Below are 23735 nucleotides of genomic sequence, written 5' to 3'. Positions count from 1 at the left end.
CCCGCGGGGGCCCTGCCTTGAGTGGCAGTTGGCACCCACGGGCCTGGGGATGTCCCCTCATACTCTTTCGGGCTCTTCAACCCGAAATGGCTGGTCACTGCTGCTTTTTCTTTAACAAGAGTCTCTTGATTCTGCTGGTTTCAGTCACCAATTGACCTTTGTCGCTTCCTCCCCACCCCACCCCCCGGTCTCTCCGTGCCTCGCTGGACGTGGATGCAGGGGAGTTCTCAGGTGTGTATCTCTGCTGTCACCCTCTTCCCCGCGGTGGCGTCCCGGTGGAGGGGTGGCACCCTGGGACACCCCAGCTGCAGCCCGTCCCCACCCGACCCCGGCCCCAGCCACCAAGGCACGCATGCTTCCGCTGCCAGCCCACTGCTGCTCCGAAGCTTGTTTTGGTTTGCTCCACTGGCCTGCGGACAGGGACCTCGACAAGTGAGGGGGAGCTGCTGCGCGCTGGACCCGGCCTCTCCTCCGAGGCTGTCTCTTCAGCTTCCGCAGGGCCGAGAGTTAACGATACCGCGTGCGGGCCCCATTCTGTGGTGTCTCCCCTCTGTCGGGTGCAGCCTGGAAGTCAGGGGTCCTCTGCATGGGGCGCGTGAGCCACAGCCTGCCCGCCTGCTCTCAGCAGAGGCTCTGGGGCCCTGACCACCCTCAGGTGGTCATCTCCCACACACCCACTCGAAGGCACCGGGCCTGGCACAGCTCCCCCTCGTTTGCAGAGACCCCGCCCTTAACCCCCACCTCTCCCAGGAGGTCACTGTCAGAGGTCCACTGGGCCGCCCTGAGGGCCCCTCACCGCTCAGCGCTCCTGGCCTGGCAGGCCTCTGCGTCGCCCAAGGGTGACCTTTCTGCCCTGCCATCCCGCTCCCGCAAGCACCCCTAGCCTGACGAGCAGTAGCCCTGACGTCCCCCCGCCTGCTCGTCACACGGGCTTAACGCGCTTCTCTTCTCTCCCTCTCCTCCTCCCGCCCTGGCCGCCTGTCTCCCGTGGGACTGGGATGGCGCCCATAGTGCGTGATGATTTTTTTGGTAAGGCTGAGGCCCCAGTTCAGTATGCATTTCCCTACTTCTGGCTTCCTCTGCCTCCTCAACACCCCCTCACGCTTCCCGAGCCATTTGCTTTGTTGAGCCTGATGGGGGGCGCGTGGGGGCAGCAGGGCTGTGGCTTCTGGGCGGGGGTGTGGGGCCCCCAGCAGGCATGGCGAGTGGATACCTGACCCCTTCAGAGCAGGCCCTCGATGGATTGAGGGGGGCCTCAGTGTCTCTGAGCCTTGTTAGTTCAGAAGGCCTGCGCCCAGGGCCAGCTGCATCCCACCTGAAGGGCAGGCAGGCCCCGCTGGGGACGGGGAGTTGGGAACGGAAACAGCAAGGGATCCAGGCTGGGCACACTGCGGGGTCACCTCATGCCACGGCCGCGTTAGGCTGTGGGGCGAACTGTGCAGGAGGCTGTCCTAAAGGATCAGCTGTGCTCTGGGGCTTTGTGGCCTCCTGGGTCCCCACCAGGCACCACCCCGAGAGCGCTGCCCTCCTCACTCCCACCTCTGCCCCCTGCAGGCCCTGCCCTCGGGCCAGGTCCCAGGTCTGCTCCCAGCCCGCTGAGGGCTGTACCTGCCATGGGCCATCCCTCCCCCTGGGCCCGGGGCCTTGTCCCATCACCACAACTGCAGCCTCTGTGCTCCTGAGGGAGGGTGGTGACGCTGGGCAGGGCGGGCAGAGATGGAGGAGGTTGTGCAGAGTCCTCTTGAGGTGCCGTCCAGGCCCTGCTGGTGCGCAGAATTCATGTCAATAGACAGCCGCAATCCCCATCGCTGAGCTCTAGAATTCAGCCCAGGGCTGCGGTGTCCACCAGGACCCGGGGACCTGCCCAGTGCCCTGCAGAGGTCAGGCCAAGACCCCACGAGCTCACATGCAGCAGGTCCTTCCCCGACTGCATTGCTTGGTGGAGAGCCTGCGCCGTGACCAGCAGAGGCCTCTCCCGGGATGGCCCAGCCTGGTGTCTTCCTGCAGTTCGGGCCTCCGGTCCTTGGCCCCTCACGGCGGCTCCCGGGGTGGGGTCCTTCCAGCGTGGGCTGCACCCCCCCCCAGGGGGACGTTTGTTACTCTGAGACAGGGATGGGCATCAGGGTCTGGCTTCACCAGGCACATGTGACAACTCCGTGCCCTCTGTTTCAGGAATGGGCAAGGAAGTGGGGAATCTGCTGCTGGAGAACTCACAGCTTCTAGAAACCAAGTAAGAATGCCCTCCCTCCACGGGCCAGGGGCTCCTGTAACAGCTACAGCCACCCAGCCTGCAGGGTGGCCTGCAGGGAGAACCTGGACCCACTAGCCTGAGCCCACCCTCCTGGAGGGTGGCAGGGGTCACAGCCTCTCACCACCACCTGTCACCCCTCATTCACTTTTGGGACCAGGGTGTATGTGCTCAGATCACCAGGGTGGGCAGCCACCTCTGAGAGCCCATCCCTTAATGCACACAGCAGCTCGTTTTTCTCTGCCTTTTCAAAGAAACGCTCTGAACGTGGTGAAAAACGACCTCATCGCCAAGGTGGACCAGCTGTCGGGGGAGCAGGAGGCGCTGAAGGGGGACTTGGAGGCCGCCAGGCAGGCCAAGCTCAGACTGGAGAACCGCATCAAAGACCTGGAGGAGGAGCTGAGGAGGTGGGCATGACCCGTGGGGCGGGGCTCCCGTGGGGGCGGGGCCGGGCATGGAGGGCGGGATCCGGCCCCGCCCTGGGCGCGCCTTCCTGTCGCCTGCGGGAGTCCTGCACGAGGGACAGCGCTCCCTCGTGGGTGTCCCTCATCCAGCGGCTGAGCCGGCCCTTCCCGCCGCGCTCACACGCGGCCTTTCGCTTAGGAGGAGGGGAGAGGGGAAAGGGCCTCTAGCCGTTGTGGGTCCCGGCGATCCCCCTGCCCTCGCCCTCAGTCAGCCCAGGAAGGGCTGGGGTACCCCCTCAGCGTTCTGCACCTCCTTGTGGCCTTTTCCTCCATCGTCACCCCGCTCTCCCGACCGGGTGCCTCTGGCTGCAGACAGGAAAGGGAGGTGTGAGGAGGTGTGAGGGGCGGGCCCGAGGCAGGGGGCGCCTATGCGGGGTTTGTGGGGCTCAGGGCCAGGTCTCCCCTGGCCAGCACTGCCTTCCCACCAGCGCTTGGCCGGCTGACTGGAGGTCCTGTTCCTTGGCCGGGCTTCGGGGAGCACATGGGCAGGGGTGTGGGGGGCCCCAGGGCTCCGGCAGGAATGCTCAGGGCCTATAGCTTGAGGGGAGAGCCCTGCGAGCAGCTGAGAGGTGGGATACAGCCCCGTCGGTGCCCTGGGGGCCTCACTGCCGCCCCACTCCCGTCCTCATCCCACAGAGTGAAGTCGGAGGCCATCACTGCCCACCGTGAACCCAAAGAAGAGGTGGAGGATGTAAGCAGCTGTCTCTGTACAGAATTGGTATATTCCACTATTAACGTGCAGGGCGTGGTGGGGCGCGGGGGCGGGGCGGGGCGCGATGGGGCGGTCAGCGGGATGCCCTAGTTCCAGTCTCTGGGCCCTCTTCGTATCTACTGTGTGAAGCCTGCACCCAGCAGCAGCACCCCCACCCTGGACTCTATGAGGTCAGAACCAGCCCCCCTTCCTGTGGGATGCCACCTCACCCAGGTCCTAGCAGCTGTGGATTGCCCGCAGTCACGGGCAGGCTCCCCCCGCTCACCTGGCCCAGCGACCTGGCTGCCCTCCTTACACAGAGGGCGGTCCTGGGCCTCTAACCTGAGGTGACGTTTGGATGCTAACCTCACACTCATCAGCTGTTACTGTGGGGTCATGTGACACACCTATCGGGAGACCAATTCCACAGCCAGCACCTGGGAAACTAGCTCTCACCTGGCCCACCCTATGCGGCCCCCACCTCCAGATACTCTAGGAGGGGACAGAGCCACAGGTGTCCTGGGCAGCTGCCGCTCCCCAAGGCCCACCCACCTGGGGCCTGGTGGGGGAGGCACCCGATCGGTGCCTTGCGCCTGAGGCTGCAAGCACAGCTGTGAACTCTGAGTGCCAGTGGTGGGGGCACTCAGGGAGGGCGACCCCAAGTAGGGCTGCATGAGGACACGGTTCTGAAAGGGACAGCAGCTTCACCGGTACCTCAAGCGATGAGTTCTGACGTAGTGACCCAGGTCCTGCTCACCAGACCTCCCCAGATCCTCTCTTACTGCTGTGCCCATGGGCCAGTCCCACCTGTTAGCCTTGATGGAGGCGTTTGGGATTGCCAGGAGCTTCTAGGAAAACATATCGCGTAGTGGCCCTGGAGTGTGCCATGTGGCCTTCTAGGAAGAAGGGGACCCATTCTGGGTGGGTGGTGCTGTCCCGAGCCCAGCCCTCCCCACTGTGTTGCCTGAGCCCATGGGGAAGCCACCCTGGGGTGCGCCCACTCCCGGAGGCGGCCCCTCACCGCTGAGCAGAGGCACTCTCCCCGCAGGACAAAATCCCCATGGCGCAGCGCCGCCGCTTCACGCGAGTGGAGATGGCCCGTGTGCTCATGGAGCGCAACCAGTACAAAGAGCGGCTGATGGAGCTACAGGAGGCCGTGCGGTGGACTGAGATGATCAGGTGGGCCTCCAGGCTCCTGTGGTCGGGGGTGAGGATCGCTCTCAGAGGTCCTGGGGAGGGAACTGCGGCTGACCTCCCCTCCCCCTCTCTTCCCGAAGGACTGAGGGTGCCAGGGCCTCCCTGGTGGGTCTGCAGGGGCCAGCAGAGCCAGGCCTCCGGTGCAGCCCTGGTCTGGCCAGTGGATGTACCCTCTGGGCTAAAGAGAGGCTGGGGCTAGAGAGGGGCCAGCGTGGCAGGGTCCCTCTAGGAAGTGATGGGTAACACCCAGGAGCCCCTCTCGTCTGATGCTCCCGTGCTTGTGTCCAGGGGAGGGTCTGAAGCAAGGGAGGCAGGAGGGCCCAGTGATGGCACGGGGGCTGGCTGGACTGGGCAGGGTAGAGTCAGGCTGGGCTGGGCTGAGCAGGGCCTCTCCCCGTCCCCTTCCCTGCAGAGCATCCCGCGAGCACCCGTCTGTCCAGGAGAAGAAGAAGTCCACCATCTGGCAGTTGTGAGCTGGGGGCTATGGGCGGGTGTGGGCAGTGGCCACTGGGGAGGCTGCCCCTCGGGCCTGCCCTCACTCTTTGTGCCTCGCCGGCAGCTTCAGCCGCCTCTTCAGCTCCTCGTCCAGCCCGCCTCCGGCCAAGCGGTCTTACCCCTCTGTGAACATCCATTACAAGTCACCCACCACAGCCGGCTTCAGCCAGCGCCGGAACCACGGCATGTGCCAGAGCGCAGCGGGCAGCCGGCCCCTGGAGTTCTTCCCAGATGAGTGAGTCTCCCGGGCCCTCCCCTCTGGCCCCCACCGTGCTGCTCTGGGGTCCCACTGAGGCATGCACACCCATGGGAGCACTGAGCATCCCTGGCCGAGGCCATGCTCCCCCCACTCCCTCCGCATGGTCCCAGGGGCTGGGCCTTGCTCCTCTAGTGACCCCCACCAGGCAGCCAGAAGCGACCCTAGCCCCACCGGGCGGCTCCTGCACCCTCTGCTCCACAGAGGTTCTCGGAGTTGACAGGAACTCTTCTTGCAGCGTTGAGCTTCTTCCTGGGGAATGAGTTTGTGTCTGGAATTTTGTGCTGTCCTTAGTTTTGAAGCTAAGAATCTGGGTCCAGGGCCGAATGGGGAATTCTGTGCCAGGTCAGAAGACTGGGGGGGTTTCCCCAGAAGGGAAGGGGAAGGAAGGGGGACGGCCGTGGGTGACGGCGACAGGGACACCTGGGCCGGGGCAAGCTGCTGGAGTGGCCTCTGAGCCGTCAGATGCGTGCCTGGCGAGGGCGGTGCAGGTCCAGGAGGGGGAGCCCCGGGGCACAGGCGCCCTCCCGCAGACCTAGTGACCCGCCCGCCCTTCCCCGCCAGCGACTGCACGTCGTCCGCGCGGCGGGAACAGAAGCGCGAGCAGTACCGCCAGGTGCGCGAGCACGTGCGCAATGACGACGGGCGGCTGCAGGCCTGCGGCTGGAGTCTGCCGGCCAAGTACAAGCAGGTGCTGGGGCGGGGCGTGGGCGGGCCCCCAAGTACAAGGAGGTGCTGGGGCGGGGCGGGGTCCCAGGTACAAGCTGGGGCGGGGCGTGGGCGGGGCAGGGCGGTCCCAAGTGCGCCAGCCGGCAGCACGCAGCAGCCGCACACCGGTGAGCCAGCCCGGCCTGGCGCCCACAGCGCGCGCTGCCCTGTCCCTGCAGCTGAGCCCCAACGGCGGCCAGGAGGACTCCCGCGTGAAGAATGTGCCGGTACCTGTGTACTGCCGCCCGCTGGTGGAGAAGGACCCGACCATGAAGGTGAGGCTCCGGAGCGCGCCGGGCGGCAGAGGCCCCCAGAAGCGACGTCCACGAGGGCGGGGAAGCCGGGGGAGGCCGGCTCCCCGCCCTCACGGCTGCCTTCCCCCAGCTGTGGTGTGCCGCGGGCGTCAACTTGAGCGGCTGGAAGCTGAGTGAGGACGGCCCTGGAAATGGAGTCAAGCCCACACCGGGCCGCGACCCTCTGACCTGCGACCGGGAAGTGGAAGGAGAGGCCAAGAGCAACCACGCGTCCCCCGAGAAGAAGAAGGTCAGGGTAGCGGGCGTCCTGTCGTCCAGAGGGCTCCGCCACGCCCAGTCTGGAGGATAGCTGGGGACAGTGGCCTGAGACCCGGCTCACCTGAGGTCCGCTGAGGGTGGGCGGGGCAGCGAGGAGGGGCGGAGGTTTAGGGCAGCCGGGCTGGAGTCTCTGCCCGCCGGGGAGCTAGGCTAGGGGCTGGATGCTGGGGCTTCACTGCACCTCCAGGCTTGAGGTAGGAGTCAGCGCCTTAATGCTGGGAACTTAGCTTTCCTCTGGGGAGGTGAGGCTCTGAGTGCCTGGACCTAGACACAGAGTACAGTCCTGCCTTCTTGCTGGACACAGGGGAGGGTGTTCAGGTGCCCTGAGGCCATGGGCAAGGCCAGATCCTGAGAGACTGTGGGGCCCGCTCACTGGCCCCCATTGCTGCCAGAGTAGTGGGTGCCCCAGCCTGTCCCTGTGCTTGGAAACAGGCCAAGGAGCTCCCCGAGGCAGATGCCACCTCCAGCCGCGTGTGGATCCTCACCAGCACGCTGACCACCAGCAAAGTGGTGGTCATCGACGCCAACCAGCCGGGCACCGTCGTGGACCAGTTCACCGTGTGCAATGCCCACGTGCTCTGTATCTCCAGCATCCCTGGTGGGTGCTGGGTCCCCAGGGCGGGCATCCGGGGAGAGCTCACTGCCCCGTCCTGTCGCTGACAGAGGCGGAGACCCCAGTGTGGTGCTCACCCGGGACAAGGAGATGGGGTGGCGTCACAGGCAGCCCCTTCCCTCCCGACACCCACACTGGGACTGGAGCTGGGGGGTGTCACGGGGGCCCCTCAGAACGGGGTGACGGCTATGACTCCCTCCAGCCGCCAGCGATGGCGACTACCCTCCAGGGGAGATCTTCCTGGACAGCGACGTGAACCCCGAGGACTCAGGCACGGATGGGGTGCTGGCGGGCATCACGCTGGTGGGCTGTGCCACGCGCTGCAACGTACCACGCAGCAACTGCTCCTCCCGGGGAGACACCCCGGTGCTGGACAAGGGCCAGGGTGAGTCCTGGGCCCTAGGGACACCCTGGTGCTAGACGAGGGCCAGGGTGAGTCCCAGGCCAGGCCTGTGGCCATCTCCTCTCACCCCTCCCTTCCACAGGGGAGGTGTCGGCTGTCGCCAATGGGAAGGTCAATCCGGCTCCATCCACGGAGGAGGCCACGGAGGCCACAGAGGTGCCAGATGCAGGGCCCAGCGAGGCAGAGGCAGCCGCTGTGCGGCCTGGGCCCCTCACGGAGCATGTCTTTACAGACCCGGCCCCCACCCCGCCCCCCAGCGCCCAGCCTGACAGGTAGGCTCTCTCAGGATGGGACAGCGGGAATGGGGGGGACTGGCAGGGGTAGGGCCAGGCTTCCATGGACCTCCCTGGAGCCACCATCCTCCCCACAGTGAGAACGGGCCAGAGGCTGACGTGAGCGGCGTGCAGCCCGAGCCGGAGCCCAGCGGGGACCCCGCAGGCAGCACCAGTGCCGCGCCCACCATGTGGCTGGGAGCCCAGAACGGCTGGTAGGCGGGGCCACGGGGGTCAGGGTGGGGAGGGTGCCCCGGGCACCCCCGCCCACCGGCCTCCTCCTGCAGGCTCTATGTGCACTCAGCTGTGGCCAGCTGGAAGAAGTGTCTGCACTCCATCAAGCTGAAGGACTCGGTGCTGAGCCTGGTGTGCGTGACCCCGCCGGGGCGGGTGGGCAGGGAGGGCTGCGGGCAGTGGCCTGAGCCCAGCTCACCGCCCACCTGCCCTCCCGTCACAGGCACGTGAAGGGGCGCGTGCTGGTGGCTCTGGCCGATGGGACCCTGGCCATCTTCCACCGGGGTGAAGGTGAGAGCTGGCTTGAGGGTGCGGGGGGGCCTGACATCCCCTCGGGGCGGGACCCCCGTGTGAGCAGAGGCAGCGCAGCCAGGCCTGAGCAGGGCTCGCGGGCTCTGTGCAGACGGCCAGTGGGACCTGAGCAACTACCACCTGATGGACCTGGGCCACCCACACCACTCCATCCGCTGCATGGCCGTCGTGCACGACCGCGTCTGGTGTGGCTACAAGAACAAGGTGCACGTCATCCAGCCCAAGACCATGCAGATCGAGGCGAGTGCGGCAGGGCTCCCCACGTGGGGCTTCGTGGGGTCGCAGGAAACGCCCTCAGGGGGCGACTGGTTTGTCCGAGGTCATGGGCCAGCAAAGGGCAGCCGGTCTGTGAATGCCCATCTGCCTGGAGCCCACCTGCTGCTTCCCTCTGACCCAGCAGTCGCAGTCTGCACAGGCCCCAGGCACCTCCCTTGGCACAGCTGTGGGGAGGTCCCGGGGCCCCCAAGAGGAGAGGGCAATGAGGCCCTGAAAGGCGGCTGTGAGCTGCCTCAGCTGTGGCAGCTTCAGGGACCCCGCCCCGTTGACGGGCTGCCCTGACCCCACAGAAGTCGTTCGATGCCCACCCACGGCGGGAGAGCCAGGTGCGGCAGCTGGCATGGATCGGCGACGGGGTCTGGGTGTCCATCCGCCTGGACTCCACACTGCGGCTCTACCACGCCCACACCCACCAGCACCTGCAGGACGTGGACATCGAGCCCTACGTCAGCAAGATGCTGGGTGAGGGCGGCCGGCCAGCGTGTGGGGTGGGGGTCCCCCGAGGCCGCCCCGCTGACCACCCCCTGCTCCCACAGGCACGGGAAAGCTGGGCTTCTCTTTCGTGCGCATCACGGCCCTGCTCATTGCGGGCAACCGCCTCTGGGTGGGCACCGGCAATGGAGTCGTCATCTCCATCCCCCTGACTGAGAGTGAGTGCCCCCAGGTGCCTGCGGAGATGGTGGGCGCACGTTAGGGTCCCGGGCGGGCGCACTGCCAGGACATGGGTGGATGCGGGCTGCCCGGGCGCAGCCCCCTCTGCCCAGTTCCTCTGTGACCACCTGTCTCTCTCCCTTCCTTGCCCTGCCCTCACCCTCCCCAGCCGTGGTCCTGCACCGAGGCCAGCTCCTGGGGCTGCGAGGTGAGTCCAAAGTGCCTGCCTTCACTTTCAGGAGGCCCCCATCCTGGACGCCCTGGGGCTGAGATGGCCTTGCCCTTGGCTCAGCTGTGGGCCCCAGGCAGGCCCCACCCCATCCCTCACCTGCTGGAAGGCCCACCCACCCAGTGTGCAGGCTCAGCACCCCCGGCCCCTCTCTCTTCAGCCAACAAGACGTCCCCCACGTCGGGAGAGGGGGCCCGCCCCGGCGGCGTCATCCACGTGTACGGGGATGACAGCAGCGACCGGGCAGCCAGCAGCTTCATCCCCTACTGCTCCATGGCGCAGGCGCAGCTCTGCTTCCACGGCCACCGGGACGCAGTCAAATTCTTCGTCTCGGTGCCAGGTGAGCTCCTGGCACCCCCCCAACCCCACCCCACCCCGAGGGCTGCAGCGAGGCTCTGGCAGGAGACCCCGCGGGGTCCCTGCCGCCCCGCTAAGGCCCTGTGCCATCGGCAGGGAATGTGCTGGCCACCCTGAATGGCAGCGTGCTTGACAGCCCCTCCGAGGGCCCTGGGCCCGCCGCTCCTGCCGCAGATGCCGAGGCCCAGAAGCTGAAGAACGTGCTGGTGCTGAGCGGTGGGGAGGGCTACATCGACTTCCGCATTGGTGAGGGCGCAACGCGGGGCGGGGCCGGGGCGTCCTGGGCCGGAGGCCCCTTCACGGGTGGGCGGCCCCTTCAAGCAGCCATGCTCTCCTCAGGCGACGGCGAGGACGACGAGCCGGAGGAGGGCGTGGGGGACGTCAGCCAGGTGAAGCCGGTGCTGTCCAAGGCCGAGCGCAGCCACATCATCGTGTGGCAGGTGTCCTACACCCCCGAGTGAGCTGCGCCCCTCCACCCTGCCCGCCCGACGCCGCCCGCACCTGTACATACGCCCCGCCCACCTGCCCACCGCCACCCCGGGGCGGCCAGGCGCCCGTCCACCCCACTTCTGACCTCTCAACCTGCAGCTTTCACCTGAGGCCCGGGGCCTCCCCCTGCGAGCTGGCAGAGCAGCGGGTCTGGCTGGGGGTGGGGCAGGGAGCGGGTGGCGTTCTGACCAGGGAGGCTGCAGAGCCTCTTGGAACACCGGCCCCCCAGCAGCTCCTGGCCGGCACCTGGCCCTAAGTCCTCCAGGCCCAGGGCACTGCAGGGCCAGAGCGAGGCAGAACCCCAGGGGGGGTCAGGCCGGGGCACACCCCTACAGGTGGCCCCGGCTCCACCCTGAGTCCCCCACTCCCATCACTCTCTCCCAGGGTCCCCCCGGGGGGCAAGCAGGGACTCAACCCTGCTGAGTCTTGCCACCCTTGGTCCACTTGCCTTTGACTGCTGTCCACAAGAGCGGGGCTCCAACCCTCAGGGAGCTGGCCCAGCTGCTCACCTTCCCTGGGCTCTCCCCCACCCCAACCCCTGCCACCCTGGGAACTGGCATGAAAGCACGTAACCAAGCTTCTGGGGCAGCTGCTCAAGAAGACAGACAGACGCCCTCATCCCGCTCGAGCCCTGTGATCATCCCATGTGCTAGGCCCTCACTGACCTATCTTCCCCTCCCCACTGGCTCAACCTGGGCAAAGACCCACCTTGTAGGAGCAGGCCCCTTGAGTCCCACCCTTCTCAGAAGCCCCTAGGGTGGGATTTCTCAGGCTGCCAGGGCAGGCCCAGGCCTCAGGAAGAACGGGGGGGCCCTGGCCTCTCCTGGGGTCAGTCCTTGGATGTAGGCTCAGCCTCAGGGTGATGGGAAGGAGTGCTCCAGGGCCTGCCTCCAGTGCAGTCTCCAAGGAGCCCGCTCCTAAGACACGCTACTAAGTGCCTGGGGCCGGTGGCGCGGCCTGCTCCCATGAGGGCCCTGATGACAGGCTCATGAGCAGAGGCCAAGGGCCAAGGAGAGGAGCTGCTAGGCGTCCGTGCCTGCTGCTCTGAGGGGCACTGCCCTGGACTGCTACCCCCCCGCCCAGGCCTTACTCCTGTTCCTCCAGGCGCTGGGCAGGGTCGCCCCAGGCCCTGCAGCCCACCCCCTCCCACAGAGAAGCACAGACCCTGGGCACCTGCCCCCGAGCCCAGCCGGTACCGCTGCAGGCTTTCCCCACGCCCTGCCACTCTCCACTGTGATGTCCATCAAGTCCCTCTCTGTCCTCAGGGGGCCTGAAGCGACCTGGGGGTGAGCCGGGTGGGTGCAGCCAGGGGAAGGGGCTGGGACGATTCTCCTCAGGCTTTGGCCCTGCAAGTGACCCTACGTGTCTGCTCTGTATGTAATAAATGTCTTAACACCATACTTCTGTGTCCCTGTGCCCAAACCAACTGGAGCACAAAAGTTTTCTTCCGTTTATTATAAAAACAAATGCCGGGACAAGCCAAGTACCAGAGCTGCGCCCTGGTGCGTTTGCAGGCGAGCTGTAAACGGGCGCGGGCTGGGCCGAGGCGCCTGAGAACCCCATTCAGGGGAGGAAGGCAACCAGAACTCGGCAGGCGGGCAACCACCTGCGCTCGGGAAGGCTGCTGCGGGTCTACCACAGCTCTGGGGTGGGGCCTGGAGAGCGCGGGGTCAGCCGCAGCCCTCTTCGGACTGGCACACCTGCCCAAGAGGCCCGGCTACTCGTACAGCCAGTGCCCCGCGCTATCCTCCCAGCACAGGAGCTCGTCAGTGCGAAACCAGAGTGCGATCTCGCGGCGGGCGCTCTCCACGGAGTCGCTGCCGTGAATCACATTCCTGTGCGGGAGAGGCGGCATGAGCACAGCCCGGAGCAGGCAGAGCTCGGTCAGGGCCCCGCGCAGCCCAGTTGGGAGAGTCGGAACCCGACTTACTTGCCGACCTCAATGCAGAAATCGCCGCGGATGGTGCCGGGCGCGGCGTCGGCCGGATTCGTGGCTCCGATGAGCGCCCGGGAAGCGCGTACAACGTCCAGACCCTGCCACACCTGCCGACAGGGTCGGAGGTCAGCGCCGGGTCAGCGTCCCGCCCACCTGCCCGCCCGCCGACACTCACCATGGCCACCACCGGCCCGGAGCCCATGTACTTGACCAGGCGCCCGAAGAAGGGGCGCTCGCGCAGCTCGGCATAGTGTTCCCGCAGCAGCTCCTCCGAAGCCTGGGGAGGTAGGGAGACAGGCCGCGTGCTCGGGGGATTCTGGCCCCCGGGGACCCGCCCCACGCCCGTAGACCCCGCCCCGCTCCCCACGGCTGGGGACCCCGGCGCTCACCTGCACCAGCTTCAGCGCCACCAGCTTGAAGCCCTTCCTCTCGAAGCGCCGCACGATCTCGCCCACGAGCCGCCGCTGCACGCCGTCGGGCTTCACGGCCAGGAAGGTACGCTCGTGCACGCCGGTATAGGCTGCGGGGACCGGCGGGGTCGGGGCGCGTCAGGCCTGGCTGCACCCCCTCCCCGGCCCGCCCAGCCCGGCCGCACCCCCTCCCTGCCCCGCGTGGCCCGGCCCCCGCCGCTCACCCGCCGGGAAGAGGTTGGCGAAGATGGTCAGCACCAGGCAGATCATGATGGCGACGGCGGGGCGCGGGCGGCGCGGGCCCGAGGCGGGGGCGGCGCGCGGACCGGGGCGGAGCCTATGCTTAAAGCGGCCTTGTCGCCGGGAGCCGCAGCCTCGGTGGGCTTAGCGAGGCGGCGCCTGCCGTCCAGGACCACACCGGGACCTCTACGGCCGCGCCCGGGCCGCCCCAGTCCCCTCGGGTCTCCGCATCAACGGCCGTAAGCAGCAGTGACAGCCTGTTCCTTCCCGAAGCCCTGCCACCAGCCCGCTTTGGTCCCCCAACCCCAAACTCAAAAGAAGCCACATCCCAGGCTACTTCATGTGTCTTTATTCGCGTTCAGTTTCTGCCCGGGTCGTGGGAAGGGGAGCCAAGGTGGAAGCGACAGGCCAGCACAGGGCTCCACACCTGCTGCCCTGCTGCTTCCAGCGTGCCCCCAGGAGCCACTTCTGGCAGTCAGATCTGCGAGTTGGTGAAGCCGGGACAGAGGAGACAAGGTGCAGACCGCACCCTTTCTAAGAAAACGTAGATCCTCGACAAGTCGGCGGGGAGGTCAGATCCAAGATACCAGGGGGGCTGATTCAGGTGTGACCCAAAGGGGTGCCCACTGTCTTGCACCCTTGGGGCAGCCTGTCCGCTCCCGCACTTTAGACTGCGGTGCCCTTGGTCTTTTTCTTCGCCTCCAGATTCTCAGGATAGTCCCAGGGATCAGTGCGTATCCTCTCCAGGCTGAGCATGGGCTCATCCGTGCTGGGGTCTCCGTTTTTCTGTCGCTCTGCTAGAATCATGGCCCGGAGGAGCGGCGGGTAGGGGACGGGGCACGGCGTCTCCTCTGGCGCCGGCGTTAAAGAGGTGAAGGCCTCCTCCTCGTGTTTGGGCACCAGCCGCCAGTCGTGGTACATGACCTGCTCGATCTCCCGGGCCTCACTCTCCGTCTTTCCTGGGGAGAGGAGACCGAGGGCCCTCGCTCAGACGTTGCCGGAACAACCTGTTGCGGGCAGCCTCCCCACCGAGTCTCCGACACCTTACCTTTGAAGGTCAGGATGCCCCAGGCCTTCCCGTGGTCCAGGTTCTGTAAAGCAAGTGGGGGAGGAGGTCAGCTCGGAAAGCGCTCGCCCAGGGGTCGGGCAACCGGAGACCTCCTCCCACTCAGTGGCGCGCAGGGGAGGCGCGGGAGCCCCGCGGGGCCGGGAGCGGCGCGGAGCTCCGGATGCGCGCACCTGCGCCGTGTAGTCCGGCCGGACGCGCGTGAGGCGCCAGTAGCACGGCTCGTCGTGCTGCCACAGCCAGGACTTGCGCGTGACCAGACGGCCCAGGCCGAAGAACGGAAGGCGGCCGAGCAGCTGCAGGAGCCGACTCTCGCGGTGCACGTCGACCCATGCTCGCATGGGCAGCTTGCGGCCCGAGTGCGGCCGTATCAGCGTCTCGTAGTCCAGGGCGTAGCGCACCGAGTCGCGCGGCCGCTCCCGCTGCTCGCGCAGGGCCCGCACACGGCGGGCCAGCTCGGCGATCAGCCGCGGCCGCACCTTTCTGCGCGCCATGGCCAGGGAGGCTTCCTCGGTCCGGCCGGAAGACTCCGCCGCCGCCACGCCTGGCGCCGGAAGCGGCGGGTGTCCTCCGCAAATGAGTCCGGGCGCGGCCGGAAGCGGAGAAGGGGCCGGGCGGGCCATGGCGAGGGCTGGGCTCGGGAGGGCCGGGGGCGTCCGCCGAGGCCCGGGGCAGTGGCGGCCTCCGACGTGGGAGATCTCGGATTCGGACGCCGAGGGCCCGGCTGGCGCGGAGACCCCCGCGAGGGCCCGGGACCCGGTTGGAGAGCGCAGGCCGGCGGCCGAGGCGCTGCGGCGGCTGCGGCCCGGGCAGGTGGTGCGTCGCCTGGCGGTGCTCGTGGACCCAGGTACGGGGAGCCGCCCGGGTGGGAAAACGGCCTTGGGCCCTGTTGGACGGACTCCTCCCTGCGCCCTGGGAGCCAGCCGGGGGTCAGTGCTGGCAGCGCGCTGTCCGGGCGGTGGGTGTCTGGTGCCCGCGCGTGGGAGGGAGCAGTGACCGCCGGCCCCCCTGCGCCCCGTCCCAGCCGTCCTGGAAGACGCCGGTGCCGACACCCTGATGGAGGCCCTGCACGCCCTGGGCTGTGAGCCCCGCGCGGAGCCGCAGCGCCCGGCGCGGAGCCTCCGCTGGAGCCGAGCGAGCCCAGACCCTTGTCCGCGCGGTGTGAGTGTCCCGGGGGTGGGGGCCGAGTGCAGCCCGGGGTTGGGTGTTTCACGTGGCAGAGCTGCTCTGAGAGGCACGTTTCCCAGAGCAGTGAACTTGGAATGGGGGTCGCGGAGAAGGCTGTACAAGGCTGGGACCTAGAGCCTGAAGGAAGGGCCGCGCTGAGGGACCGGCCCTCCCGCCCGTCCAAGGCTGTGGCCGCAGGCGTAGCCGCCTGGCACTCTGGGTCCGTGTTAGTAGAAGTCGGGACGCTGGGCTGGTGGAGAGCAGTCCTGGGAGAACCTGCGTGAGCCCCGGCACTCCTGGGGGCACGGACTGTGGCCCGGGGTGGGCAGCAGCGCCCCCCATGTTCCCCAGGTGCCCCCTGAGGTGTGGGCTGAGGATGAGCCCCACGTGCTGCGGCTGCTGGAGCCTGAAGAGTTTGTGCGGGGCGTTGTCCAGCTGACCCAGGTGCGGCGGGGGAGCGGGCAAAGAGCCTTGTCAGCAGATGGCAGGGCTGGGAGCTTTGCCTTGGGCATCAGGGCTGAAGTGGGGGAAACCGCTGGGCTGTAGAAGCCACGATAAGGCAGGTACTCTTGAGCCCTGAGTCAGAAGTTAGGGGTGGGGGCCTGGGGACCAGGGCCGCAGGCTGGCTGTGCAGTCGGTCTTGTGACACCCCACAATCCAGCCAGGGGAGAAATAGGGCTTGCTCTCTCAGCTGACGTTTGCACCAGAGTGTGTTTAGGTCGGATCCTCTGCCAGGCCCTGGATCTCAGGGTTCACAGTTCATCAAGCACCTGTTCTGTGCCAGGCAGAGGTGGGCCAGGAATGGGGAGGGGGCTTCAGCCCAAGTCTTCTAGGCGCCTGGGATGTGCCTGGGGACTTTTGTAGACCTTCCTGTGGGAAGCACAGGGCTGGTTTTCTGAAGAGCGGGCCGGGCGGAGGAGTCCACCACGCCCCTCCCAGCACCGAGGGCTCCTTCTTGGGCTGGCTCCTCTGCTTCCTGCAAGCTGGCGCTGGCCGGTGGACCCCGCCTGCCACAGCCCTGAGGAACAGGTGAGCCTCCTTGGCTTGCAGGTATGTGGCCCGACCTGTTCCGTGCCCTGGGTCACACCTGAGAGCCCTGCCTGTCTCCATCTAGCTGTCATCGGGCTGGACACTTACCTGTGGTACTAGTCACCCTGACACCCTTGGCCCGCCTCACCAGGATAGGAGGGTTCGGGGGAAGGCGGGGTGGCTCTGGGGGCTGGCATCACAGCTGACCCCCTCCCTTGGGCAGCTTGTGGGGAGGGAGGAGAGTCGGGGGGGGCCAGAGGGATGGTCCATCTTGCCCAGGTCTCAGCAGCCCACCGCCCAGGAGACACAGCAGCCAGAGCATCCAGCGGTCACTGGCACTGAGGCGGCGGTCGGCTGGCCTGAGGTGGAGGAGGTGAGGCAGTCAGGTGGGCCTGGGGCCTGGTCCTTGGCTGCTGTCCAGGGCGCATCGGGGGCTCGTGTGGCCTGTGGGGGCATGTGTTGGGGAACCCTGTGCCCCACACCGCGGTCACTCCCACCTAGGCCCTGGTGCACCTGCAGCTCTGGGCGAACGTGGACGTGCTGCTGGTGGCCTCCTGGCAGGAGCTGAGCCAACACGTGTGCGCCTTCACCAAAGCCCTCGCCCAGCGCCCCTTCAAGTGCGTGACCCTCTCCCTTCTGGGAGCTGCTGGGGGGGTGGGGGCGGCAGTGTCCAAGGGCCGAGCAGTCCCAGGCTCGCTTGAGCGGGGGACGGGGTGCTCAGCAGAGGCGAGGAGCCTCTAGCACCTCCCTGCACCCCTTCCCCAGGCAGGCCCGGGAGTCTGGGGCCTTCCCCTTCTGCACCTCTGGGCGCTGGACGGCAGGCGAGCGAGTGGCCAGAGACGGCATGGGGCTGCGGGGGGCCTGGTGGCAGCAGTTCAGGCAGTTCAACCGCGTCAGCCCAGCCGTGGCCGATGCCGTTGTCAGCGCCTTCCCATCCCCCCGCCTGCTGCAGCAGGTAGGTGCCCGCCCTCACCCAGACCCCAGGCACGGGGGCCGGCTCCCAAGGCCTGCCGCTCACCCCTGCGCCCTCCCTAGGCGTACGTGGCCTGTGGCACGGAGCAGGAGCGCCTGGCCCTGCTGGCTGACCTCCCGGTGAAGACGGGCAAGCGAGCGCCACCCCGCAGGGTGGGGCCCGACCTCTCCCGCCGCATCTGCCTCTTCCTGACCACCACTGACCCCGACCTCCTGCTGGACCTGGGCTCCTGAGCAGGCCCGTGGGTTGCACAGGGCCTCCCCCGCCTGCAGGCAGGAGTGAACACAGCCTCCCAGGGGACCCGTGGCAAACCACGGTGGGTGGTGCGCCCTGAACCCGGGGCTTAGTCAGGTCTGACCCCAAGCTGGGGGATGAGGGGGCGGCAGAGAGAAATCTTGTGTAACTGGGAGAAGAAAATTCTCTTGCCTGCGGAAGGTCTAGAGACGGCTGGGGGTGCGGCTCACGTGCCCTGGGCATGCACGCTGGCCGAGGGGCTGGTAGACAGCTGGCACCAGCAGGAAGGGCTGCAGGGGCCTCGGATCCCACAGGGGAAACTCCCATCACCAGGAGGTTGGGGGGGAAGTACCTTCATTTTTAAGACAAGTTTAGAGGGAGGAGAGAACCAGGCTACCTCTCCCCAGGGTATCATGAGGCCCCAAGAGGAGACAAGCGCAGACACCTGTGAGCCCCAGGCCTCACTTTGACCCACTTCATTCTATAGGCAGGTGGACATCAGACTTCGAGTTTATTATGGTCACTTTCAGCCCCAGACAGGAGGAACAGAGCTGACAACATGCAAAGCAAGTTAAGAAAAACGTGAGGCCGGTGGTGCCAGGGAGAGCCCACCTCTCAAGTTGCGTCCTCCTCGCAGGCAGCAGCCCATAGGCCCCCAGCCCCTTCCCTGCCAGCCCCCCAGACCTGAACCCAGATGCGCTGGGGCGGCAGCTGTTCTCATGCCCAGCACCAGAGCAGACAGGCTGGGTCTTGGGGTCACAGGGCTAACGGCCGGGAGCCCCTGTGGTGAGGCCCATCCCAACCTCAGGCAGCAGAGGGGCAGCGGGACAAACCTCGGCTCGGTCCTCCCCTCGGCGGCCCTGGGGCAGTCCACAGGCAGGGGCGGGGACTACGCCGTCCCAGCCCCGGGGGTCTCGATCAGGGAGCAGGCTAGGTCCTTCGGCAGCGCTTCCGCTGGCAGCGCCGGGGCTCTGGGCTGCTGGCCGAGGGCGAGGGCTCGGGGGGCTGGCGGCTCATGCTCAGGACCCAGCCCAGCTTGTGGTGCAGCACCTGCTTGAGGCCAGGCGGCAGGGGCAGGCCCTCGAGCGTGTCCCCCGAGCCGGGCCGCAGCTGGCGCAGGCGGTAGCAGCACAGGTACTGCAGGGAGGTGACGCTGGCGCACGAGCGGATCACCTTCATGCTGCTCTTGGCCGCCGTGGAGCACACCATCGGGTAGAACCTCTTGTTCTGCAGCTGCGTGGCCGCCACGCCTGGGGCAGCGGGAGGAACAGCCTCAGGGCACTCAGCCCCCCCAGGGGCTCTGACCCTGCTCCCTGGGGCCACAGTAGGTCTCGGCCTCACCTATGCACTTCCTGTTCTTGAAAAAGGTCAGCGTCCCATGCCAGGTGTCCAGGTGCACACCGATGATGGAGCCCTGGCCGAACCTCGAGGAGAAGCTCGTCTTGTCACCCTTGTGGTGGAGGAGGCCTGGGGGTAGCAGGGTCGGGTGAGCCCCACAGCCTGGGGGCCCCAGCCCCGCCCGCCCGGGCCCTACGCACCTGTGTAGGAGAGGCCCCAGCTGTCCTCGTCCCGGCCGAGCAGGCTGCAGAATGTGTGGTGGTACTTGTCCAGGTCCACGTCCGACGTCCCGATGCCCACCATCTGGGAACGGGGGCGGGCAGAGGGGGCAGGGGACCAAGGCGCCTGGCAGCACCCCCACCTCCTGGCCCCACCAGCCACTCACCATGTCCGTGCCGTAGACGGGTGACGTCATCTTGATCTCCCAGAAGTGCTGGCCCTCCCCCAGCTCCTTGGTGCCCCGGATGGCGGCCGTGCCACAGCTGTACTCCATGTGGAAGCTGACCTTCCGGTTGTCACAGCTCAGCAGGGTGGCCGAGGACTTGTTCAGGTCATCCCAGACCCAGTCGAAATCTGCGAGAGCGAGAGGCCCCGGCTGAGCCCTGGCCCACCCCGTGGCCCCGCCCGCCGCGGCCCGGCACTCACACTCGTCCTCCTCGCCGCAGCGGCAGTCCCGGCCCCGGTGGGCGGCGTGCAGGCTGCTGCAGAAGGCCTCACTCTGGCTCTCACAGTCGCAGAAGGACTCCCCAGTCACGGGCACGGCGCTGGGGATGGATGACGGCAGGGACGCGCACTCAGGGTCGGAGTCTGAGTCACTGTGCTGAAGGACATAGGAGATGTCGCCGCCCAACTTGCCGGCACTGGCCCAGCCACCCTCCACCCACCTGCCCCGCTGCAGGCCCATGGCTCAACAGCCGGACGTCCCAAGGAAGAGAGCTGGGGCTTGGCCTCCAGAGGACCACCACGGCCCCGGTACACAGCCAGCCGCTGCCACCACGGACACCTCTTCTGGCCTCCTCCTCAAAGGCCGACCATGAGGAAGCTTCCTGGGAATGGAGTTGAGAGCCCTGGAGGCCCAGTGGCTTATCAGCCCCCGGCGGGGCTGCACACTCAGCCATCCCTCAAGGTCAAGAGCTCCTAGGTCACGGATACACAGGGGAGCCCGTGGCAAAGCCCATCACTGACCTAACGAAGGCAGCTTGGTCTCCCTGGAGCAGCAGCTGGGCTCCTGGGGCCCGATTGCTGTGGCAGGGCCTGCACACCTGGCCCAGACTGCGGCTCCCCGTCTGTGCCCAGGGCAGCTCAACCCCCATCACAGGGCCCTGCTGAGGGAGCCCTGCGGTCGCAGGCCCTCTGCACGGGGGCTCAGTCCTCACAGGACAGACTCTAAGCCTTAGGGGCCCGATGTCAGCCCAGCACCAGACGCCAAGGCTGAACTGGTCAGGTTCCGGAGACCAGCTGACCAGACCCTCCTGAAAGCCAGCTAGGGTGCCTCCAAACACCCACCTGGGCTCCAGACCCCAGCCAGCCAGCAAGGGCCCAGGGCACAGACCGCTTCCACGTGCCTGCGCTGAACTCTCCCAGCTTGGCCTGGCCTCCTGGTCAGGCTCAGGCCTCTGCCCTCACTCTCCTGGCCTCTGGGTGCCCCTCTGGCCCAAAATGCCCTCTGCACAGCAGTCCAGTGGACCTATTCAGACCTGAGATTCTGCTCCCCTGAGAGCAAAGTCAACAGACTTACCCTCCTCAGACAGCATCAGTAACCCCACACGGCCCCCTGTCCTGCCCACCCTGTCCCCTTGGGGTCGGGGTGGGGTCTGTTCGCCCCTGGATCTCTCTTGAATACCGGTTCAAAGAGGCTCTGCCAGGCCTGGGCTTTGTGTCCTCTTCCTTCCTGTCGGCTCCCTGCACACCTGCCTCCTCCCCCCAGGATGGAGTCCCTGCTTGATCATACTCAGCCCTGAGCACAACACAGGAGGGAAGCAACGCAGAGGCCGGGCAGTGAGCGAGGAGGTCGAGCCCATCAGACGGGCACCCACGGAAAGGCTGAGGGCCCCCAGCACCTGGCTCTTGGGGAACAGGCAGGCTCCCTGCTGCGGGAGGAGACACCCCTCCCCAAGCCGGGGTGCAGACCTGAGCACCGCTGGCCCTGGAGTTCCCACGCTTGGCATCCAGCACGTAACCCCCTGCACAGAGAGCAGAACCGGCCTCTCCACAAGCTGCACAGAGAGTTCAGAGCAGCAGGGGCAGCGATGTGTGCGTGCAGCCTTCAGGGCTGCTGGACAACAGGACAAGCTGCAAGTGCGTGTCAGACACCGCGCCTCCAGCCCCTGGACGCTTCCCACATCCCACAGCAATGAGCCAGCAAGGCAGGCGCAGGCAGGAAAGACTGCCCGGGCCACGTGGTCAGTGGAAGCTGGAGGCGGGACAGGAATGCAGGCCGGGGCCTCTTGCTGGCCTGGGCAGGGAGCTAAGGGAGGCCCGGGAAGGGGGCCCAGGATACCACCAGCTCCAATTCCCCCCCAGAGCCTGGTGGTTCCAGGTTCTCAGCTGCCCTCATGCTGGAGGTGGGGGGAGAGACATCTGTCCCCCCAAAGACACCTGGCTGAGCCAGGGCACCAAGGCTGGGTGAGGGTAACAGACCAGAGCCAAGTTAGAGATCCCCAAGAACAGCGGGGGTGACTCAGGGCAGAGCCGAAGCCCAGCTCTTGCCATGAGAGGTTCAGGAACCTGACTGTGAGGCTCCCCACTGCAGACACAGAGTGCATACAGCCCCCCGCAGGGTCAGTGCCACAAGGCTCCTGCTGCAAAGCCCCAGGTCCCTGAGGGACCTCAGGAACCTACCCTGCAGATAGACAGCTTAGCCCCCCTCCTCACGGCCTGTGTTCCTGGGCCTTGCAGAGCTCAGGATCCTGAGCACAGGAAGGCACAGGAATACTGGTCGTCTTTAAGAATCAAAGTTCTTTTTTTCAGGTGCATATACACATATATAGAACACAGACTTCAACAGGCAGAGGAAATGTCCAAAAAGTTGCACTTGGAGATAACAATAACCACCCTTGTAATGGGCTGAATAGATAGAATGGAAACGTTTTTGTAAGTGAACTGACCAAAGTACCCACGGACACCCACTACAGAGAAACATATCTGCCTTGGGGTCCTACCACACAAGGCCACATGTGTCCTTAACTGGCGTGAAGTGCTTGGGAGAGCAGAAACAGCACATGCAGCTACTGGTCCAGCCGAGATGACCTCGTCCTCTGCCCACAGGGCCATCTTTCCCTTCCCATCTCAGTTCAGGCAGTGCCTGCTCTGCGGGTCTCCTCACTTTTGTCCAGCCATGCCGATCTCACCCACTGGAACCTACCTGCCCATCAGAGTCGTAGCCCCAGTTGGCAGTCCCTGCCAGAGCGACAGCCCGGGCATCCGCATCTCGGCGGGCTGCGCTCAAGACAAAATGCCATGCTCTGCTGCTCCGCGGGCGCCTGGCCATGGTGGACAGGAGCTGGAAGAAACCACAGGGTCGGAGCAGAGAAAGACGCAGCACACCAGTAGGTCCCACAGCCTGTGCTGGCCCACCCAGGTCTGGAACTCTCTTCACAAGCTTGTACCTCGCTCCAGGATCCAAGCACCTTGATGACACTCAGGTAGAGAGCATGGAACACCATCCAGACATCCATGACTCTCAAAGGGCCCTCTCTGAGCTTGGCCTCAGGAACTCAAGTGTCCTGCCTACCCATTCCTCAGGCATCTCAAGCCCTGCCTGCCCTTCCTCCAGTGTCCAGTTTGACAAATGGCATCTCCATCCTCCCAGTTCCTCATGCCAGACACACAGCAGTCATCCCAACACCTCCTCCCACCACGACCATCCACGCCCCATACCACCTCCAACGGTGTCCTGAACCATCTGCCGCTACCGCACCTCCCCAACCCCGGCAGGACTCCTCCGCTCCGGCTCCGCCCACTTCATTCACTACAACCCAGCTTTTTCGAAACACAAATCTTAAAAATTTTTTAATTAGCGAGTTATAAACTTCTCAGGGCTTGCCATTGTTCTCCGGATAAAATGCAAAATCCTACCAAGCCCATCAAGTTCCGGCCCTGTTCCGGCTGCTGGTTCTTTCCAGCCCTTTGCCCAGAACGCTTTCCCCTCCCCTCTTTGGCTCTCAACTTCCAAGCCCGACTTACAGTTACAAGTCGATCTCTGGGATCTTGTACTGAAATTCCCCAGGAGAGCCGGGACTGTCCCCCGCCACGATCCCGAGGGACGGCAGGGGACGCGCGCAGGCACAGCTTTTGAGGGATGGGAGCCCGTCTGCAGACCCGAGTTCGCTACTGGAGTCGGCCACGGCGGGCCCGGCCTAAGCCCCGCCCGCCACCGCCACGGCAACAGAAGGCGCCAGGCCGTGCACGCGGGATGCACGGCCCCGAGACGACCCCGCTGCAGCAGGGGTCGCTTCTCCGTCGGGCATCGCACTGTCTAAGGGTCGGCGAGGTCGCGGGGTTCCTCCCACCCGCCGCCCCGCCCGGCCTGCGGCGCAGAGCCTCTCCCGCCTCTTCTGGCCCCGCCGCCGCCGCCAGAACAAAGGCGCGCCGGCCGCGCCGCCCGCAGCTCCGCGAGGCCAACGGGTGCGGTGCGGTCCCGATCCAGGCGGGGCAGCAGAGCCCGGAATACTCGGGGAGGAGCGGCCGAGGCCCGCCGCTCACCTGCAGCCGCTCCGCGCCGCCGCGTTCAGCCGGGCCAGCTGCGACCTACTTTCCGCTCCGGAGCAAGACGTAAACAATCCCCGCCCCGCGGTCCGCCCCCCGCGCCGCATTGGTCCCGCAGAGCACTCGACTTCGGCGTTCGAAAGAGGGGCGGGCCCCGCTGCACATGCC

The 23735-nt window shown here is 66.6% G+C and overlaps 5 protein-coding genes across 7 annotated transcripts in view; 2 read left to right on the top strand and 3 right to left on the bottom strand.

Annotated features, from left to right (window-relative positions):
- The window catches only part of MAPK8IP3 (mitogen-activated protein kinase 8 interacting protein 3), a 44274-nt gene extending 32422 nt beyond the window's left edge, over positions 1-11852 (top strand). Inside the window, exons 10-33 of the mRNA XM_052636292.1 lie at positions 220-231; positions 1012-1029; positions 2173-2230; positions 2503-2655; positions 3349-3430; positions 4452-4582; positions 5013-5069; positions 5160-5330; positions 5916-6042; positions 6239-6334; positions 6444-6602; positions 7064-7229; positions 7447-7629; positions 7730-7919; positions 8018-8134; positions 8207-8287; positions 8377-8444; positions 8557-8705; positions 9032-9203; positions 9278-9391; positions 9562-9600; positions 9782-9961; positions 10075-10224; positions 10318-11852. Coding sequence (XP_052492252.1) covers positions 220-231; positions 1012-1029; positions 2173-2230; positions 2503-2655; positions 3349-3430; positions 4452-4582; positions 5013-5069; positions 5160-5330; positions 5916-6042; positions 6239-6334; positions 6444-6602; positions 7064-7229; positions 7447-7629; positions 7730-7919; positions 8018-8134; positions 8207-8287; positions 8377-8444; positions 8557-8705; positions 9032-9203; positions 9278-9391; positions 9562-9600; positions 9782-9961; positions 10075-10224; positions 10318-10439 — 2795 coding nt within the window. The 3' untranslated portion in view covers positions 10440-11852. The remainder of the gene's footprint in view (positions 1-219; positions 232-1011; positions 1030-2172; positions 2231-2502; positions 2656-3348; positions 3431-4451; positions 4583-5012; positions 5070-5159; positions 5331-5915; positions 6043-6238; positions 6335-6443; positions 6603-7063; positions 7230-7446; positions 7630-7729; positions 7920-8017; positions 8135-8206; positions 8288-8376; positions 8445-8556; positions 8706-9031; positions 9204-9277; positions 9392-9561; positions 9601-9781; positions 9962-10074; positions 10225-10317) is intronic.
- A 28-nt stretch (positions 11853-11880) lies between these two features.
- Positions 11881-13119, bottom strand: NME3 (NME/NM23 nucleoside diphosphate kinase 3). Of its 2 annotated transcripts, none has more exons than XM_052636291.1 (5): positions 13038-13119; positions 12793-12923; positions 12579-12680; positions 12406-12510; positions 11881-12302 (listed from the first exon to the last, which is right to left on the bottom strand). In XM_052636291.1, the coding sequence occupies exons 1-5, from the start codon at positions 13081-13083 to the stop codon at positions 12234-12236; spliced, it is 453 nt and encodes a 150-aa protein (XP_052492251.1). In that variant the 5' UTR covers positions 13084-13119; the 3' UTR covers positions 11881-12233. The 2 variants fall into 2 exon arrangements, with proteins under 2 accessions (XP_052492251.1, XP_052492250.1); XM_052636290.1 differs by having other exon boundaries at positions 11884-12302; positions 12398-12510.
- A 267-nt stretch (positions 13120-13386) lies between these two features.
- MRPS34 (mitochondrial ribosomal protein S34) lies at positions 13387-14657 on the bottom strand. The gene is made up of 3 exons (XM_052635467.1): positions 14293-14657; positions 14102-14144; positions 13387-14012 (listed from the first exon to the last, which is right to left on the bottom strand). The coding sequence occupies exons 1-3, from the start codon at positions 14611-14613 to the stop codon at positions 13720-13722; spliced, it is 657 nt and encodes a 218-aa protein (XP_052491427.1). The 5' UTR covers positions 14614-14657; the 3' UTR covers positions 13387-13719.
- On the top strand, positions 14612-20829 carry EME2 (essential meiotic structure-specific endonuclease subunit 2). The gene is made up of 9 exons (XM_052652478.1): positions 14612-14966; positions 15144-15280; positions 15638-15730; positions 16337-16428; positions 16595-16688; positions 16817-16932; positions 17081-17270; positions 17351-17604; positions 18010-20829. Exons 1-8 carry the CDS (start codon positions 14612-14614, stop codon positions 17519-17521), a joined length of 1248 nt encoding a protein of 415 aa, XP_052508438.1. The 3' UTR covers positions 17522-17604; positions 18010-20829.
- SPSB3 (splA/ryanodine receptor domain and SOCS box containing 3) lies at positions 18014-23643 on the bottom strand. Of its 2 annotated transcripts, none has more exons than XM_052659576.1 (7): positions 23565-23643; positions 22225-22362; positions 19506-19680; positions 19246-19433; positions 19061-19163; positions 18864-18989; positions 18014-18772 (listed from the first exon to the last, which is right to left on the bottom strand). In XM_052659576.1, exons 2-7 carry the CDS (start codon positions 22348-22350, stop codon positions 18453-18455), a joined length of 1038 nt encoding a protein of 345 aa, XP_052515536.1. In that variant the 5' UTR covers positions 22351-22362; positions 23565-23643; the 3' UTR covers positions 18014-18452. The 2 variants fall into 2 exon arrangements, with proteins under 2 accessions (XP_052515536.1, XP_052515543.1); XM_052659583.1 differs by lacking the exon at positions 23565-23643 and adding an exon at positions 23046-23507.
- Between the last annotated feature and the right edge of the window lie 92 nt (positions 23644-23735).

The sequence above is a fragment of the Budorcas taxicolor genome, chromosome 2 (genome assembly GCF_023091745.1).
Source record: "Budorcas taxicolor isolate Tak-1 chromosome 2, Takin1.1, whole genome shotgun sequence".
Classification (NCBI taxonomy): Eukaryota; Metazoa; Chordata; class Mammalia; order Artiodactyla; family Bovidae; genus Budorcas; species Budorcas taxicolor.
The sequence above is the reverse complement of the archived record's forward strand: the minus strand, read 5'-3'. Positions and strand labels throughout refer to the sequence as shown.

Excerpts from the sequence above, each read along its gene's own strand:
- NME3 (XM_052636290.1), bottom strand. The coding sequence starts at position 13,083 with ATGATCTGCCTGGTGCTGACCATCTTCGCCAACCTCTTCCCGGCGG. Across the intron at positions 12,511-12,578 it reads CCGGGCCGGTGGTGGCCATG|GTGTGGCAGGGTCTGGACGT; the intron begins GTGAGTGTCGGC and ends CCCTGTCGGCAG. Across the intron at positions 12,303-12,397 it reads TTCTGCATTGAGGTCGGCAA|GAATGTGATTCACGGCAGCG; the intron begins GTAAGTCGGGTT and ends TCTCCCGCACAG.
- EME2 (XM_052652478.1), top strand. The coding sequence starts at position 14,612 with ATGGCCAGGGAGGCTTCCTCGGTCCGGCCGGAAGACTCCGCCGCCGCC. Across the intron at positions 16,933-17,080 it reads CTCGCCCAGCGCCCCTTCAA|GCAGGCCCGGGAGTCTGGGG; the intron begins GTGCGTGACCCT and ends CCCCTTCCCCAG. Across the intron at positions 17,271-17,350 it reads CCCCCCGCCTGCTGCAGCAG|GCGTACGTGGCCTGTGGCAC; the intron begins GTAGGTGCCCGC and ends CGCCCTCCCTAG.
- MRPS34 (XM_052635467.1), bottom strand. The coding sequence starts at position 14,613 with ATGGCGCGCAGAAAGGTGCGGCCGCGGCTGATCGCCGAGCTGGCCCGC. Across the intron at positions 14,145-14,292 it reads GGCCGGACTACACGGCGCAG|AACCTGGACCACGGGAAGGC; the intron begins GTGCGCGCATCC and ends CTTGCTTTACAG. Across the intron at positions 14,013-14,101 it reads GGGCATCCTGACCTTCAAAG|GAAAGACGGAGAGTGAGGCC; the intron begins GTAAGGTGTCGG and ends TCCTCTCCCCAG.
- SPSB3 (XM_052659576.1), bottom strand. The coding sequence starts at position 22,350 with ATGGCCAGGCGCCCGCGGAGCAGCAGAGCATGGCATTTTGTCTTGAGC. Across the intron at positions 19,434-19,505 it reads CTGCGGCGAGGAGGACGAGT|ATTTCGACTGGGTCTGGGAT; the intron begins GTGAGTGCCGGG and ends TCGCTCTCGCAG. Across the intron at positions 18,990-19,060 it reads CTGGGGCCTCTCCTACACAG|GCCTCCTCCACCACAAGGGT; the intron begins GTGCGTAGGGCC and ends TGCTACCCCCAG.